Source organism: Haplochromis burtoni, unplaced genomic scaffold (genome assembly GCF_018398535.1).
Source record: "Haplochromis burtoni strain Fernald_Lab_line unplaced genomic scaffold, NCSU_Asbu1 Contig_470, whole genome shotgun sequence".
In the NCBI taxonomy this organism is placed as follows: Eukaryota; Metazoa; Chordata; class Actinopteri; order Cichliformes; family Cichlidae; genus Haplochromis; species Haplochromis burtoni.
Window position 1 is genome coordinate 282,175 of NW_024582831.1, and position 19,198 is coordinate 301,372.

The 19,198-nt window shown below is 41.8% G+C and overlaps 1 protein-coding gene across 1 annotated transcript in view; it reads left to right on the forward strand.

The window, feature by feature from the left end:
* Positions 1-19,198, forward strand: part of LOC102303630 (short transient receptor potential channel 5) — a 224,732-nt gene that overhangs the window by 185,586 nt on the left and 19,948 nt on the right. Inside the window, exons 14-16 of the mRNA XM_005946022.3 lie at positions 9,520-9,715; positions 10,167-10,376; positions 18,650-18,691. Coding sequence (XP_005946084.1) covers positions 9,520-9,715; positions 10,167-10,376; positions 18,650-18,691 — 448 coding nt within the window. The remainder of the gene's footprint in view (positions 1-9,519; positions 9,716-10,166; positions 10,377-18,649; positions 18,692-19,198) is intronic.

A 19,198-nucleotide genomic window follows, 5' to 3' on the forward strand; every position in this document is an offset into this window, starting at 1 on the left:
GAGGTCAAATGTCCCAGGATGTGAGTGGGTATCTCAAAACTGGATAATAGACGGCAGACAGTTGGTGTTGTAAACCACCGCCTCTGTTCAAAGATGTTCGTTCACAGGGGACATAGATGGCTTCTTACTTACCAGTGTTTATTTGAAGATGTGCTCAACTCAGCCTTGGTTGTAATATTAACTCCTCACAGCTAAGAACTGTAGAAGACCACAGCAGGTGGCCATTTCTAGTATAATCTTCGGGGATTTTTAGATTTCTTCTGGTTGTATCTGGTTTAAATTGTCAGCAGAGCAAATTATTAACCGAAACCTTTAACACAGGACACTCACAGACAGCAGAGCAGGCTCACATGTTTGAAAGTCAAGAGTCACTTTTTATTTTCTCTTCTGTAGCACACAACTTCTCTCTGACACTTTCTTACTACTAGATGTGCTTTGTGTGGCCTCTTTCATCATTCACCCAAGTAAGGGAGGAGGCAGCTTTGATAAAGCAGTGAGGAGGTTGCTGTCATGGGGTTATTATTATAAAAGGTGTTTGTTTTGTTTTTTAACCTGAACTACAATCGTTTCTTAAATCGTATCAGGTGCATAAAGTCTCACTTGATTTATGAGCTCAGTGATTACTTTCCTGGTGAGTTGATGGTCTCAGTCTCAGGTTTTAGACTTTATCATGATACAACATGATGTTCAACATGTACTTTATGATTTTCATTAGTCCAAAACGAGGATAAAGCAGGGTACACTTTAGGGCAGGCCTAGCTTATGCTTGACAAATCGCTATTATAAGAGCGTGTAGTGTCTCTCAATCAGATTAAAGCCACCCGTCCTCATCTCGCACATGTAGTTTTAATAACATAAGATGTCAGCCCAAATGGCAAATTTGTGGCTTCAAAGGAGGGATGTAGCAGCCAGTGGCACGATGTCATGGTGGCTGCATCCATCTTTTCTATGCAGTCTATGAATCGCAGGCCGTCAGAATTACTTTCACTGGTCAATCCCTGCTTTGGAATCACTGGAAAATGTTTCCTGCTCATTAGGAGTCCATTTTCTTCTGGGGGAGTAAATCCCATCATAGTCCAGGAACAATAAACACCTAAAAATTGGAGCAAAATAAAGCACAAAACACCTTTCTGTAGGAGTTGCAGTCATAATTAATTACAGTGTTTGGCTCAATCTTTATACCTTTTTCAGACATGGCTTAAAAATGTATATTATTTTATCTTTGTGCATATAAATGACCATAATTTTATTGACTTGGAAACATTTGAAACCAGTATGCAAAGTTGGGGGACGGGGGCCTCGTTTTTTTTAATGCGGCTATTTGATGGTCAAAGTGCAAAAGTCACGAGGGTTTTTTTACCGGTAACTCTTCTTCTCTGTGTCGCTAAAAAGAATAAACGCGCTCAGCAAACCTTAAGTCAAAGTGACAAACGTCGCGCTGATCAAAGCTTCTCATCTGTACATCAGCGCTGACGTGGTGGATCCAGAGTCTGGGGGGAAAGAAATCAGCCTCACACTGGAGCTAAACTAGCGAGCAGATCACAGCGATGACGGCTGAGAGTGACGCATTATGCAAACAGCGATCGCAGCCCTGCGGGCAACGCAGCCTGCATCAACATTCAAGAGCGTGTGTGTCTGTGTGCATTCCTGCGTGTGTGTTCTGCTCCCTTGCTCTGTAATTCACACACACTTATCAGCATTTCTGAGTTATTTCACACGATCACTTCCTGTTTCTGCTCAGGTGTCCCCCCCACTCCTCCTGTTCTCGCTCATCTGTACTTCACACACACTTATCACCTTTAATGTGTCAGCGTGATTACACTGTGCACTGTGTGTGTGTCTCTCACCGTGTTTGTCTCTGCCTCTCCTTGTCTTTTCTTTGCCTTCACACAAATGTTGTAAATAATCCCTAATTTCCTTTCACAGTCTGCACACCCCCATCTATTTTCTTTCACACACAACTCTGGCGCTCTCTCGGATTTGCACACTTTCGTTGCATCTCTCTCTTTTCCACAGCAGCAGCGGCAGCAGCATGGGAAGCTGCGGGGTTTCTGATTCACCTGATTCAAATGAGGAACTCTGAGTACTTTTAGATTGTTTTCCACTTGGTTCAGTAATTGATTAAAAATGTTGGATTTTAAAAACATGATTCTGCAAACTGATGTTGTGGAAAAAACAGGTTATGGAGGATCTAATGACTGTTTTGTGTGAGTGAAAAAATGCTTTTGTGTGCAGGTAAAAAGATATATAAAATATATAATAATGGATTGCATTTATATAGCACTTTTTGGGGCCCTCAAAGCGCTTTACAGTGCCACTATTCATTCACTCTCACATTCACACACTGGTGGAGGCTACAGTTGTAGCCACAGCCACCCTGGGGCAGACTGACAGAAGCGAGGCTGCCATATCGCACCATCGGCCCCTCTGGCCATCACCAGTAGGCGGTAGGTGAAGTGTCTTGCCCAAGGACACCACGGCCAAGACTGTCCGAGGCGGGGCTCGAACTGCCAGCTCTTTGAGCCACGATCGCCCATATCCATATCTGCGTTTCTGGGTCGAGCACAGTCAGACCAAAAGTCGGTGACTTGTGCCGAGATCTACTCAGGACAAACCAAACAAACACAATAGTTTTTCTTCAGACAGATTGCCACATTGAGCATGTGAATTTCCTAAATTTAGAGTCACTTTTATGGTAATGTATTAAAAAAATCAGCGCTGCCACCACCTTTTATCTTCCGAGTGCACAGAATGAGAAACTGGATTTGCGCAGAACAGTCCTTAGGCACAGCAGGCTGAGGGTTTATTAGAGCACTGTTCAATACCACATGCAGTGACTGTCAAAGTCAGGACATCTATGTGGTGAAGGTGAGGCTCTCACTGTTTCAGACCTCAGACGCACCGCTGTCTGTGTGAGGCGAGAGAGAACGAGGGAGTGGTGAATGGTTTCGCTGACTGTAATTAGTGGACCTAAGGTGGCGTCTGCAGAGGAAGTGGTTTCTTTGTAGGCCTTTGGTCACTAGCCCATATTCCAGCTTCGGTTGCCTAGGTAACAGTCTGTCAGCGGTGTCTTTTGATCTCACTTCAGTCACTTTTCTTTAATTTGAGAAGAGTTAAAGTTACAATGTGTAAAATCAACGCGTGTCCACGTCTGTTTACTCTGGAGGAGGCTGTAAAACTTTGTGAAAGGAATCTGTTACAAGTCGATGAATCAGTGATGACAATGACACTGAGTTGATTTGTTTAGGATGTCCTGAACTTTTCTGCCATTAAACACTGCTACTGTTAGGCACTTTTAGCTCCTGTTACCTCCTGTTAGCTGTTGTTAGGTAGCATTAGTGAAAATGGAATGGATCTAGCATTATTAGAATCGGATATTTAATGAATAAACTCTGTAATCAAACTGTTTATCAGAGTGAAAGCGGGATTTTTAGAAGACACGCTTAAAACTAGCGGGCATAAAGTTGGCTTATAACCAGCTGCAGTTGTTTAGCCGGCTCATTGTCAACTGTGCAGAAATGGAAGGATCAGGTCTAATCTGCTGACCAAACTTGATTGTGCAAACATCAGATCAGTGAACAGAAGTGCATGTCTAACAGCGCTACATGTAACAAAGAACACATAACCTGTGCCACAGCATCAGGCAGCTCATAATCCCAGCAGGCTGCTTGATTTCTCACACCCTAAAAATGGTTCATGTTTACTAGAAAGAGCGGCGCTATAGGCTGCGCTGATTAATTGCACACTGTCTGGCTGCTGAATCTAAACACACTTTGTTTTCTCTCACAGATTCGCTTCATACAGCGTTTCTGTGTCACAATGCACAACACATTCGCACGCAGTCGCTTTCTCGGCTCGCCTCCCACACAGCTGCAGAACTATAACAGTCAAATGACTGCGTGGCTGCGAGACTCAGCTGTAGCAGTTTACTGCTCGGCTTAGTGGACAGAAAGATGAGAGAGGATGGAGAGCAGGGAGGAGAAAGGCAGATGATATTGGGATACAAAATTAGACGCGTGTGAGAGGGACAGACGCACGTGCCCAGTAAATAGTGGTTATCAGTTGGTATCACTCTCATACATCTGACATGCAGACACCCTCCTGTAGCTAAAAGGTGTGTTATCATTTATTGTCATCACTGATAAACATAAAGTCAGCCAGATTATCGAGGATTATCTTGAATAATAAAATCTCCCACTGAAAATGGAGCTTTCCAACACGTGATCGTTTTGATGTATATGTGACTCTGGGCTCTGTAAGCACCATGATATGACAACAGTACCCTGTGAATTACTGCTTTTAATCTTCAGGTGTAGCAGTCAGATCTTCGTTTTCTTTTCTTTTTTTTCTTTTCTAGGGCAGATTTAAAAGTGTGAAAACTGCAGACATACTCAATTTTCCACCCTGTTTTATTCTGGATTGACCAAATTTTTCAAAACTGAACACCTAACTATCCGAAAACGTTAGAGCACTTATGCAAATATGTGATGTCTTGGTAAATCGAGCAGATATTTGAAGTTTACACAGCACCATTCTCGCATGAAAATATCTTAAAAGTTTATTTTGTGACCCAGAAAGAGTAATATTTCAAACTCTGCCACTCTGTGTTCCTCCGCCACTGCCTCGTTTGAGTTTTGGACAAAATGCATTCTGGGATACTGCATTTCGTCATTTCGAGCTGATTGGAGACTAGAACAGCCAGTCAGATTTTTTTGCATCCAAGTCTGTGATTGGCTGGTTTTGTGGCACAAATATAACGGTGTACACATAGAGTTGAGTGCGCACAGGCAGAAATGTTGAGAGCGTGAGCAACACATTGCGAGCGAGCGCAAATGCAAAAACTGAGCGAGAGGGGCTGCTGTTGTGTGTGTGTGCGTGTGTGGATAATAGCAAATACTGAAATAAATTTTTTGCACACAGCAATGAATTTTATTCACTCAAATTTAGTTTTTCTTCGTTCAAAATCAACTTCTCCTCAAAATGCAACACTTGCACCTGCAATTTTTTTTTACGTGCGCTCAAATTTTTTTTACGTGCGCTCAGAACAGTGGCACAAAAATAACGCCATAAACATCCTCTTGTATACATTAAGAATCAAACCAGCAATTCAGGCCATAAATTAAGTGGAAACGTGTTTCCTGAGGTCATAAATCAAGCGAGTCCTCGGTTGTTTGCTTGTACAATTGTGTAGATCGAGGACGAATGAATAGGTCAGGAGGGAGGTGCGTTGGAGATCCTAAAACTGATTAAATTGTGAGGCCATAAAAGTACCATCAGACTTTGATCCACCGTGCAGTCTGGAAAGAATCTGATTGGTGGACAGTTTCACTTTTTTAGCATGACAATGACGCCAAACACTGGTAGTTCAGTAAAAGCACACCTGGATAGAAAGGCACACAGTGGAACACTTTCAGTCATGGGTCGGCCTCCCCAGAGCCCGGACCTCAGCAGTGTGGGGATCATCTCGACAGCTTTCAATGTCCTTCACGAAACCTAGAGAACTATTCCTGAAGACTACTTAAAGAAATGATAAGAAAGCTGCCTAAGAGAGCGTGTGTTGAAGAACAAAGGTGGCCTCACCAAATATTGACTATTGAGCTCATTAGAATTGTATAAACTCTGTCTTTGCCTCATATACTGTAATTCTGTGTTTACATATGTTTGAATAAACTCCAACTATTTCCCGTTTTGATCACAAACAATAGAGAAATAAGGAGTGGCACAAGATTTATGCACAGTACTCTATGCAGTGGATTCTTTTCAATGTCAGTGTGACTACTTTTGATCTGTCACGGAGGAAACACTCACCTTTCTGTTGCCCTTTCAGCAGAAAGACATAAGATTGTTTTTGCGCAATAGAATGAAAATAAACTACATTTATATAACATGTTTGTTCCATAAAATGTGTTTTAGAAAAAGATTAAAAGATTCAATAAAAAAAACAAACTCAAAATGGAAATCATTAAAACAAAACATTATAGATGAAAGCTAAAAAATACCAAAGACAAGAAGAGAATAAAGCATTCATGAAATCCTTTGAATAACAGAAAAGATTTAAAGGGCACTGGTGATGTTAGCACTGATCCCAGTTGGCTGACTGTCCCACAGATTTGGAGCTGTAATGGCAAAGGCCTCGTCACTGTTTACTCACCTAGCTGCCGGAGCAGGCCGCCTGCTGGTGGTACCTATGGGAGTGATAACAACTGATAACGGGCATTCAGTGGGCTGATAGTGCTGAAGTTATGGGTGAGAGAAGGAGCAGGTGGAAAGAGGAAGAAATATGGAGTGGAGAAGAGAGATTTGGAGCGAGAATGGAAAGAAGAGAAAGGACTGAAGGTGAGGAAAGCAGGAGGACAGAGAGAGAAAGCAAGGAGTTGAAACAAAAAGTGGAAAGAAGAAGAAATGATGAGAGAGTAGAAAACAGTGAAAAAGAAATGAGACAAATAAGGACACAAGGGTCAAAGAACAGAAGCATAAAGGAGGCAAGATGGGGAGAAAGGGGGGATGAGAAAAAATAGAGAATAAACAAGGACTGATGGTAGTGAGGATAGGAGTGGAAATGGTGAGAGTGAGGAAGAGTAATAGGAAAGGAAAAATTAGGGAAGGAAGTGAGAAAAGCAGGGAATGGAAAAGGTAAACAAAGGAGATGGAAAAGTTAAAGTAAAGAGGGAAGAAAACAAGAACTGAACATGAGAATAAAGGAGGAATGGAGAAAAAACGGAAGGATATCGGAGAGAAGGAAACAAAAATAGATGAGCGAGAACAAGGAGCAAAGAATAGATAAGGTGAGGTGAAAGACGAGGACACAGTCAATGAGACGGGAGAGGATGCAAACGAGGAGACGAGAAGAAACAAGCAAAGAAAAGAAAGAGAGAAGATCAAATAAAAGGTACAAGCGTGCAAGACGAAGGGGACGAGGACAAGTGGGTGAAGCCAAAGCAGAGATATGAAAAACCAAGCTTGGATAACAGGAAACAGCAGAAAGGTGGAGAAGGGGAGGACTAATGAATTACTGGATACTAGAGATTGCATCAAATGTTGCTTGGCGAGAATTTCGAGGGAGAAGACGAGGAGGTTTGTTCCTCCTCACTTCAGTTGAAAGTTCACCGCCTCTCGTTTCTCCCTCCTCCCGCTCATTGTTCATTCCCCTCCTAAACACGTTCCTCTCCCCCTCGTTTCATAACTGTGGTGCAATATCACGCTTGGTTGCTTCATTCATCGTGGATTCAATCCCACCCCCCAACCTCCCTCACCCCGCCTCTCTTCATTTACACAATCTCCGAAGTTTCTCGCCCTCTCTGTCTCTCTCTGCGCCGAGCGAGCGCGCACACAAACATTGAAACCATCGCTCACACGCAGCCTGTACGCCGATTGATACAGCGATCACTCACACACGCCGGTGACAACACACAGTCCTGCTGCGATGAGAATAAATGCTGGAGTCTTAAATATTTTATGCAGCACAAATATAACACCCCGCAGACAAAACCTCTCTCTCTCTCGCTCTTTTTCGCTCTTTCATTCTCATGATGTAGTGTCGGCCGCTACCAGTTTCATCAAAAATTCAATAACCTCCCCTGTAACTGGGACTGTCACACAAACAGAGGGGAAAAAAAGACTGAGAGACCGAGACAGACCGAGCAGGGAAGGGAAATAAAATAAGGAGGTAAACAGAGGAATGAAGTGACACAGGGAGATGATAAGAGTCGGTGGAAGGAGGGGAGAAAAGAGAGAATGGGGAAAAAATCAATGCAGATGGAAACGGAGAGGAAACCTGGGGTGGTAATAAGTGAAGATTACAGAAGTGAAACTTCTGGAGTTGTTTTTAGGTCCGAACCCAAAGTTTGTAACCAAAGCCGAGTGAAGCAGGTTTGGTTCGCTGTTTATCTGCAGTGACATGCACACATCACACCTACATCCAGGCGCTGCTTCCGGGTTCAAGATTAACAGTTGTGGGTCATATTTGAGGAGTAAGCAGAGAAGCGAGGTGAGGTACAGAGGCTTTTTTGGTTTTTTGAACCATATTTTTTGCAGGTCTCTTTCTGCCTTTACGACGAGTGTTCAGCAGAAGCACAGGTGGTCCGCTTTAATCATGGACAAACTGAGCATTTATTGAACGCACACGCCATTGCAGGCAGACCCTCGGGGGCTTTTTACTACAGTGACATTTGTGCTTAAAAGGTCACAAGACAAATGCAAGAGCTCAGTTTGCGGGCGTGAGCTGCACGGACGCAACCTGAGGTGAATGAACTTTGTAAAAGGAGAATAATTTTTGAAAGCCAAGCCTTAACCACATCACCGGCACGTCATAACACAGCTTTGTGAAGGTGTAGATGGGTGAGGTGTAGCTGGACAAACCTCCCAGGGAGCCCGAGGCAGGGAACAGCTGTGCACCTGATAACCTCGATTTTACACAGCAATTTCATCATTTTAGAAATTTGCTCTGGTCTGGCCTGTGGATGCTAAAACATTTTAGGTAGTAGCTTTGGGGTAAACAGAACAAAAGGTTATCTTATCTTAACAAGCCTCAGGCTGTCACAAGCCTAGATTAATGGGAAGGTTGCATCAGGAAGGGGTCTGGTACAAAGTCAGTCAATTATCCAAGAAAAGGATTGACCTGTAAATGTTCGTTGAACCAGTTCTCTAGGACTGAAGTGTTATCTTTCTCTGTTCATGTTTTTATTCAGAGCCAAGATGGAAATGTGGTTGTGCATTTTGTAATTAAGCAAACAGATTTCGAACAAATGTCTAATTACCCAAAAATGAAATGTGTGAAGACATCATTTTCAGGGTCATTGGAGTGACGGCGGGTCAGTAATCTACCCTTAGGAAGGACACATCGCCGTATTGTCTCAGTGCAGGAAAAAACTGCATCACTGTGTATTTGATGTTCATCTTTCTCCTGCTGCAGCATGTAATGTGTTGCCATCTGGATGCAGGTTCTGCGCCAACAAATGCCGACTCGGTTTAACTCAGCACTGATATTACTAACTCTGATCTGTGGCCATTTTCTGATAACAATTGCAGATTTGTGCATTTAAATGTTAAACTCATATGCAGGTAAAGTTTTAGTCTCCACTCACTGCAGCTTTAGCGATGTGAGAGCAGTTTTGCTTAGCCCAGTCATAATGAACTTACATCTGTCAGCTTATAACATTTGCTTCTACCCAAAAAGACATTTCCTGTGGGTGGTTTAAATCTCATATCAATCATGCTGACAACATTAGCTGAGTGTTCAGTTTGGATTTGAATTTCTATTAAATTGCAAATCAGTCTAAATTTGTTTTGCTTGTCAGCTGCATTTGAAAACACACATAACTGGGAGACGAGTGGTTTAAACTGAGTGAGTGTCTAAATAATGCGCAAATTAAAGCTTGGAGTTAGAGACAGGTTTATATAGATAAAAGCTATTTATGCGTTGTCTGTCTGGTTTGTTGCATTATCCTTTTTGTTTAAAAGCAGTTTGTTGTTGTGATCTTTTGAAGAACCTTATGAAGTTTCCTCTCTCTCTGTCCTCAGGTTATTTGAGACTCTCCAGTCTCTCTTCTGGTCCATATTTGGGCTGTTAAATCTGTACGTCACCAACGTGAAGGCTCGCCACGAGTTTACGGAGTTTGTCGGGGCAACCATGTTCGGGACGTACAACGTTATCTCACTGGTGGTTCTGCTCAACATGCTGATCGCCATGATGAACAACTCCTACCAACTCATTGCTGTGAGTGAAAGCATGAGTGTGCTGAAAGGATTAGTGAGTGAGGGGAAGCTTGTTTGGTGTCATGTGTCCAGCGAACACTCTGGATCTCAGTTTCTATACCGTGAGAAGTTTGTTTGTTTAGGGTTAGTGTGCTTTCTGTTTTAATCAGGATGCGACCGTCACTGCATGTTAAATTACAAAACACTATAAAAATGGCCACAAGTTTTCTCCATAATCTGAAAGATCAATGATAATTATGAAATTCATCAAATTACTTTTATAAGAAGTTAAGATTTCATGCTATGGTGTGAACTGCTCCCTGCAAAGAGAATTTGATATGTTAAATATTGAAGTCAAATATTTAAGTTCAGTGGACGTTATCAACCATTAATGAAGAGGAATTCAGAGATTTCAGATGTCTGTCCTTGTCACTTGAGCTTGTAAATTCAGGTGCCTCCTTCTCCTGCTGCAGGACCATGCTGACATTGAGTGGAAGTTTGCACGCACCAAGCTGTGGATGAGTTACTTTGACGAGGGCGGCACGCTGCCGCCTCCGTTCAACATCATTCCAAGCCCCAAGTCCTTCTGGTACCTGCTCATGTGGCTCCACAACAAGCTGTGCAGGACAGGGCAGCCACCCGGGGAGGAGACGCACAAATGTGAAAACCTGCGGGAGTTCACGGTAAGTGGAGGCAGAATAAGGTAGAGGCTCACAGTATACGCACATCTGGATTCTGTTTGCGACATTCTTGTTGAGCTTAACCATAATGGTTCCCTCTTAAATTATTATTTTGTCACTGAAAGCATCAACAGTCTGTTCAGATGTTTGCACAGCATCTTTCTAATTTGCTTTTTCTGAGTTTAACACTACGGCAGGGTTTCACAACCTTGTGGTGGTGCAAGCTTTCAATTGTAAATTGAAAAGGACACTATAAAAGACAGATAAAACAAGAGCCCAAAAAACCTACACAATCTGCTCTCTAGACACAATTTCAAAACCAAAAATCTGATGTATTTATAGAAATATAGAGATAGAAATATTACACATTGTTTAATTAAATTCAACCTGGAAGTTGTTTCATAATCTTGCTGACGATGTCGAGGACAAGCGGTAGTTATAGATTATAACTCTGACACTGGGTGAGAGACACCCACCCTGGACAAGTCCCTCTCTGCGTTATGTTCAGTATTTGTTGAGGATATGAACGGGAAGATGGAAATTATAACTATTTCCCTGTTTTCTTGCAAAAGTGAAGTACAAAATATTTGATGGGAAGGATGGACTGTTTGTACTGAGGCACATGTATTGTTTTATTTCCTTTATTCTTTGTATCATCCTTGTTGCCTTCTGCACTCCAGTCCCAGACAGGAATGTGGTTTAGTCTGTTTGTATTTGGAACTGCTATGGAGTGAATCTTGGGCTTTTCTGTGTGGAGTTTGCACGTTCTACCTGTCCGTGTGTGTATTCCCTTCTTTCTGACATCCAAAGACGTGTCTGATAGGTTGACCGATGACTCTAAATTGGCCATATGTGTGAATGTGAGAGTGGATGGCTGAATGACTGGTGGACCTCATCTCTTGCCCTGTGATGGGTGGAAAACACCTCCGTGACTCTGAAAATGAAAAGATGGATCTTCTTTAGCTTATAAATCAGAATGAAAAGCTTAAAAGCCAAACTGTACTACAAAGGTCTTTGATGTAACTAAAATCTTCAGAAAGGCTCCTTAGGGGACTTTTATGCTGCTGTCACACTAAGGAAGACAGAGGTTTGAGAAATTATTGCAACCTTGTCCAATAAACTTGTGATTGTTCCCTTTGAAATTACTTGTGTGCAGGAGCAAAACAGCAATGATTTCAACTCTCTGTCTGTTAGAGTTGCAATGGGAACTTGCAGATCTGTCGCCAGCTGCATGCATAGGCCATCTTACATCTGCCTCTTACGTCCGAGACAGAAATTTGTCCACAAATAGGGACGTAGTTGCTGCAGGACAGTTATTTACCTGCAAAATGACACTGGTGCTTGATTTATATAGGAATATAACCAGATTGAAAACAGCTGAATCATCTTCACTATTGCAAAAAGGCACACTGTGTGTACGTTTTGCTAACCTGCACAGACTGACTCCCATTGATTGCTATGTGTTGACAATCTGTCTGCGCCAGACTGACTTGCCAGTCTGTCTGAGAGTAAATGCAGTCAGCCCGAGTCGGACAGCACCGTGTCTTCATGTGTAATCGCCTTATAATTGAAAATGCTTGATCAATCAACTACTTAGTCAACTAATCGGCCTCTAAAAGCAAATTCAGTGCAATCACTGCGTGGCTGGGTATCGTCACTGATTTCTAGAATCGATTCGATTCCAATTCACAATGTCCTGAATCGATTTGATCCACGATTCGATTTGATTCGATTCGAATCTGGGAAATTTTGCCTCAGACAGTCAGAAATAATATAATTCAGATCAGTACATTTACATATTTTTGTATCTATAAAAAGGAAGCTGACACTTTCCAGACTTTATCACAGGTGTGAGCATCACAGCAGAGGCCTTTGTGTCAAAGTAGCTGAAGATAAAACAGAAAAACATGAAGGTGATTTTCCTGGCCTGGATTTTACAAAAGTATTCTGCAGTAGATCAGAAACGAAAGAAAACCATTAATCAGCATATGAACATTACCTCTGAAGTTACAGTTAGAGACACGGCTAACAGGCATTTTTATGTATTTTAAAAAGTTTACATTTGTTCAGAAGCCTGTTGAACGGCAGAAATGAGGTTTTCTTTTCGGAAGTAAGTAAAAAAAACATCGGCCGACAGCGCTGTAAACAACAGTAGACTTGTGCGTAACAAGCAAGCGAATAATGCAGAAAACAGATTTTTAGACTGAAACTGTTCTTGAAGTACAGAGAGAGAGAGCTGTGCATGAAGTGTGATTTTATCGTGGTGGAAGCAAAACAGCAAAAGTCAGAGAATTCATGACGATGTTTTTGTGAAGCGTAGTTTGGATCTTCTTTTGCTGCTGGTTCGGTCAATATTGTTTGGAGAGAGATCAAACTAACAGCTTTAGAATCAGCGCATAAAGGGCGTAAACACAAAGCGCCGACCCGCCGAAACATCAGAATCAGCGAGCTGTCGGCTTTCAGCGCCGACCGTGTGCGTGCCGTCGGGTGAGAAAGTCACATCTCACTGATTCTGATCCGCGGGTCGGCGCTTTGTGTTTACGTCTTTGTGAAGAAGCCGTGTTCCTGCTCTCATTTACAGTTTTAAATGTATGGTGGTTGATGAAATTTTGTGAGGTTTCACCTGAGATTCTGGAATTTTGGGCAAAATACATTTATATTAAAAAATCAATTCAGGATTTTAATGAATCGATGTCACGTTATCCAAGCCAGAATCAATTTTAATCGATGAATCGATTATTAAAACCCATCCCTAGTGACAACCAATTTTTCCTAGTAGCGATCAGGTCACTAACCTATTTTTAGGTTCTCTAGTGGGGTGTCAAACATAGGAATTTTCCACTATAAATACAGGACAGTCTGGGTCTGGGTAAGCTACCAGGAATTTTTATTTTGCACATTTGCCATTTAGAAATCAGGGACTTATTCTTGAGATTGCACTTGTTTTTCTTATATTATGATATGTCAGGGATTAATTAGCTTCACTGGTCCGGCCCACGGTGTAAAATTAGTTTGACATCCCAGCTCGAGTGTGACTGAATCACAGAAGAAACAAAACAAATTTAAATAATAATAATAATGATAATAATGATAGTCCATTTCCATTAGCTGAGAAAAGCTGAACAGCTGCTTGTGAGGAGTTTATGCCTCATGTATTTAAAAAGCTCTCATTAAAATAATGTATTTGGGTTTGGGGGTTTTTTTTAGCCAAAATTGATTTGACAGTAGTCCCAATATAAAAGCCACAATATTTACAGCAGTGTTTCTCTTTTAAACTTTGACATACTGTATTTGTCTTCTGCTGACTCTGAATTTTGGGGGTTTATTACACAGACAACTGTGATCAGCCTACATACACTAGAGTAACAGAGATTTGTGAAACCTGACAGAAATCCAGGCTTTTTCTTCTTATTACTGAACATTTCGGGTTGATGGTTTGGTTTGCTGTGAAGTACCGACTGAAATAGAAGCAGCATAAAGCAGCAGAGTTAGTACAATAAGTGAGTGGGGAGGCGGAGGAAGGACTTGTCAGCTGATGTTCTTTTTGTGATTAATAAAATCATGGAGATCCAAATGATCTGCAGTGAATGTGGCTTTTTTGACCTCTGAGCAGTCGCCCACCTGATCAAAGCAGAAGGACTCGGTCTGCTCGCAGTGAGGGTGGATTAAAGAGGCAAAGAAAGAGCCGAACACAGAAAAAGCCTAACAAATACAATCGCACCGCACGTGGACGAACATCAGCTGCGTTTCTATAATCACAGAAGGAACATCGGCAGATAAACACATTTAACAGCCCAGTCAGCTGGAGAGAGCCGGCAAGCACGCGGCGCAGAGCGATAATTCTCACACACACACACACACACACACACACACACACACACACACACACACACACACACACACACACACACACACTGCAGCTGGCATGTTCACCTCAACTGAAGTCAGCTGAGTTATATAAGCCAACCAGCCCACATAGGTTCACAGAGACACACACAACACTGCAGAGATCTGATCGAGGGAGAGAGCCTGTGTGTGTGTGTGTGTGTGTGTGTGTGTGTGTGTGTGTGTGTGTACGTGTGTATTAAGAGTAAACACAAAAACAGCGTGAGATATGAAGAATAATGATTGCTCTGAAGAAAGGGACGGGGTTGAGTGAAGTTTTTTATGTGTCGGGGTTTTTTGCATTAGCAGCAAGCAGTGAGAGAAAGAGAGGGAGACAGTTTCGAAGGGGGTCGAGTTAGACGAGTGTAGAACATGACGAAGATGAAGTGGAGACGGAGAGGTGAAACGGCCGTGATTGGGCCGAGATGAAAACAAAATGAAAAAATGCGAGATACGAAACAGGAGAGAGATGATGGATGTTTGTGTGACAGATGCAGAAATGAAGGGAGAGAATGCTGATAAGGACGACGAGACTTTAGTCGTCTCGACGCTAATGAAACATCGAGTTACGGCTGACGTCCATCTGCGGCTGACAAATATCCGGCCAAATATTCGTCTGTTTTCTGATATTGTTGAGATTTTAAAAGGAGCAAATTGGTTTGAATGAGCTCTCTGTTTCTCGTGTGTCTAGGATTGTGATAAAGTTGATGTGTGAGGTTAAAAAAATGATACTTTGCCCCATAAAGCCTTTACATTACCATGTAAAATGAACTTGTGGATCTCACCACAGCTCCTCCATGTTCAAAATCCTCCCAACCTATGACCAGTTGAGTTATGTTTCTGAACACAGTTTTTCAGCTTTTGTCGTGTCCCTGAACACCACGCTCTCGTATGTCAGATACTGATTTGTGTGCATTTACGTGAAATCAGTGTTTTCCACTTTTAAAAAGGAGAAAAAGTCTACATTTGGATGTGAAACACTTTACTTTTTTTTATTTAAAATGATTTAAGCATTAAAACTACATGTTTTGGAAAGTCGTAGTTTGGGTTAAACTGTTTGGTGCTGCATCACATTGAGATCTGGTGACTGTGGAGGCCATTTGAGTTCAGTGAACTCATTCTCATGTTCAAGAAACCAGATTTGTGGATTCGGTTTGAGCTTTGGGACACGGTGCATTATCCTGCTGGTAACTGCCATCAGAGGCCTGGTACACTGTGGTCATAAAGGGATGGAAATGATCAGCAACAATACAACTCATGCAAACTGTGGCATTTAACCCTCTAAAGCCTAACCTGTTGCTGGTGTCAGAGAGGTTTTTGCAACATTTTTTTAAACATCCGAAACTCCCAGAACTCCTGAACCATTTGCACAATTAAAATAATTCCAATGCTTCCTGAAAGCAGCAACTCTGCACTTTTCAATGATATTAGGGTGAATACAGTAATCCCAGTCATGGCGTCACAGCAGCCCCAAGAAGACAAAGGTTTGTTGACAGATGAGACAGACTTTGGGTTCTTTGTACCATTATTTTTACTGTGTCCTGTGTTATTTGCCGAGATTTGGAAGGAGGCACCTTGCATGGGTTTACCGTGACTCTCATATCACTGAAAAGCACAGACTTGCTGCTTTCAGGAACTGCTGAAATTTTTCAATTGGTTCAGGAGTTACAGTAGTTTGTGCTCACAGCGGTTTTAATGGGTTAAACAAAGCTCTAACGGACCTAAAGCATGCCAAGAAAATATTCCCGATGCTATCACAGTATCAGCCGCCTGAAACATGATGGATCCACTGCTTTCATGTTGTTTAAACCAACTTCTGACGCTACAATCTCAGCGTTTCAGCAGAAATCAAGACTCACCAGACAGGAAGCTATTATCCAGTCTTCTGTCCAGTTTCACTGAGGTGGTAGAAATAACAGTAATAGACTAAGTTTCCTGTTTTTAGCTGACAGGAGTGGCGTCTGGTCTTCTGCTGCTATAGCTCATCTGGTTCAAGGTCTGACATGCTATGCATTCAGAGATGCTTTTCTGCATACCTTGGTTGTAGCGAGTGGTTGTTTGAGTTTATGCTCCTATCAGCTCAAAGCAGTCTGGCCGTTCTGCTCTGTTTTCCCAGAGAACTGCTGCTCACTGGATAGTTTTTCATTAAACTCTAAAGATGGTTGTGTGGGAAAATCCAAGCAGAGAATTAATTAATTAATCTCCTTTCCTCCTCAATGTGATGCCCATGCTGTTTTGCATTGAGCAGTTGTACCCAAAAAAGGGCCACTGAGTGCACGTGCGGCAGATAACAAATATATTTCCATTTGAAATGCATTCTTTTCAAACTCATCTGAATCACAAACACAGACTGTTTTTTATGACTAGTTCATGTTTTGCTGTGAGACCGAGCAGGCAAACGTGGAAAGCCAGAGGCAGGAAGAACAGCAGCGCAGACATATGTGACAGTAGATATTACATGAAGTCACACAGCAGGAAAGTGAGGAGCTGTCGTGGTGGAGGTGGGAGGTGTTTTGCCAACTGCAGATTTATTGTTTTTTATTAATATTATTTAATTTGTTGTGATCAGATAACTGTCTAGATCCTGCATTTAAAATCCTTAGCTACAAGAACATCAGCACAGAATACACATAAAGTAAAATGACTCATAATTAAAAGGAAAAATTTGATCATATATTTTATTGTGTTTTCTGAGCTTTTTTTTTTTTTTAAACCTGTTGTCACTTTAGCGCAGTGGTTACTTGTATGGGTTTGATGTGAAAACAGATGTTTTCTCTACTTTTTTCTGAACTCCTTTAACGGTTTCACCTCGATTTATCTGTTATTCTATATGTGATATCGTATTGCGAAATCTGCACGTATTCATGTCTGTTTGTCTTCTTGAGTTCAGCAAAGTCTGCAGCAGAGTGACAAGTCCTGTGTCTTAGGTTTGGTTTGCTGTAGCCCGCTAAAAATAACCTTCATGCTCCCAGCATGCTCGCCTCAATTTAATTTATCATTGGATAAGGTGAGAAAAGCCTTTTATAGAGGAGAGATTCACATTTCTGCTCGTTTCTGCCACTGTAATGATTGTGATTCTGGATGTCAGCACTGAAATGTGAATGAAGGGCATAACTTGGCCCTTTAAACTGTTACATATATAATCGTTTTGAGTGGAAAAAAATGATTAAATGAAATTCATTATTCGGCACCTCTCTAGTATGAAGGATTGTAAAAGCTTAATTTTCTTATGAAATTCCCAAAATCAATTTGTTACCTGGCTGCTTTTGGTTCAGTTTGGCACTAGAAGACAGATAAACTCTCTATAAAAATGTCAGATTTATCATCCTGATGATGATCTCTATAAACCGATATGAATATGCATATCTGTGGTTTCTGTTTGTAGTCTCGTTTCTGTGGCACAATCGCGTTTGAACAGGCTCGACTAGCTCAAAGGTAAACAGTCTATGTGGAGAGCAAAAAGAGGGGACACATTAGCAAATTTCCGGGCTCAGTTCACCAGCTGTCATCCTTTGATTCAGCAAAGTTTTTTTTTCTTTCAGTTTACCTGTATTTGAAACAGTGACAGGCAGAAACGTTTGCCCACCCGCTCCAAATTGGGTTTTGTTGTCAGAAGCTAACTGGAAATATTGTAGCCAGAGCTTCCCCAAACTGCTTTGACAACCCAAAAAATTGTGAAACTTCTAAGAAGGTTGTCTGGTTAAAGGGTACACTCTAAACAAAACCTTGCAAGTGTTTTTTTATGAAAAATAAGAAAATGAGAGAGAGAAAAGAGGAAAGTTGGTGAATAAAAAGGTGCAGAGGATTAGTGAGGAGAAAGTGAGGGCAGCTTTGAAGAGGTTGAAGAGTGGTTGGTAAAAGGACTGGGTCTTATATAGTGCCTCTCTACTCTACCTGGGCACTCAAAGCATTTTGTACAACTTTTTATGCTTCATGACAATCCTGTGGAGGTATGGAGTCAATTAGAGAGGGCAGTGACCAGACTGTTTAACACAATCTACCAAATCACAGAGAAGATTCATGGGTGTAGTGAAGGAGGACATGCAAAGGGTTAAGTGACAGCGGATGCTAGGGAATAGGGTAAGATAAAGGCAGGTGATCTGCTGCAGTAACCCTTAAAAGGGTACAGCAGCAAGAAGAAGAAGAGCCAAACCTTAATAAAAATGGTCCCATAGAGGAGTTGACCCCAAATATACCAGATGAAAGTGTCATTGTTGCCTCCTTATGTAGGCTTTGTTGGTCTTTGGTGGAGAGAGGGCGTTCCCTGCGCTCATAAGTGAGGGTACAGTTTAGTTGTAAGGGAGTGCACATTTTTGGAGATACAGGAGTAAAAGAACTTTTTGCTAAATGTGGAAAACCATGTATTAACACAACGTTTCTTCTCTTTGCAGGAGCGTCATGCCGACAGTCTGAGGCAGAATCAGCACTACCAGGTGTGTAGTTCCTGCACAGTCTTCATCTTTACTGACATACAGTAGGAGTGTCCTTACTACTTTTCCCCACACTGCTTTGCCAGCAAACTCAGTGCCTTCAGGTTTATAGTCACTGAGTTATATGTAAAGTCCCCACTTTGTATTACTACTCGGTCTCGCTTCCATTTGTTTGACTCTTGTCCAAAGATGGCCACATGTGGCTTCAGAAAGCCAGTACTTCCATCTGGCTGCCATAATGCAAATGTTGAGGCTTCAACATTGAAAACCAGTGAATCTGTGATTCTAAAGTGTATGATTCAAGGGTGCTGTAGGGTTCAGTAAAGGCTCGCTGATAAGGCCAATGTAATCCAAATGCTCTGAAACATCTTCACTGTTTCTCTTGAACGTCAGGTAACTATTGTCACCTGAGAATTTTTTAACCCCCTTGGCCTTAAAAATCACTAGAGAAAAGCTTGTGTGCTTTTCATCTCGTGAATAGCAAAAGGTCTGATTACTGTGAATCCAAGT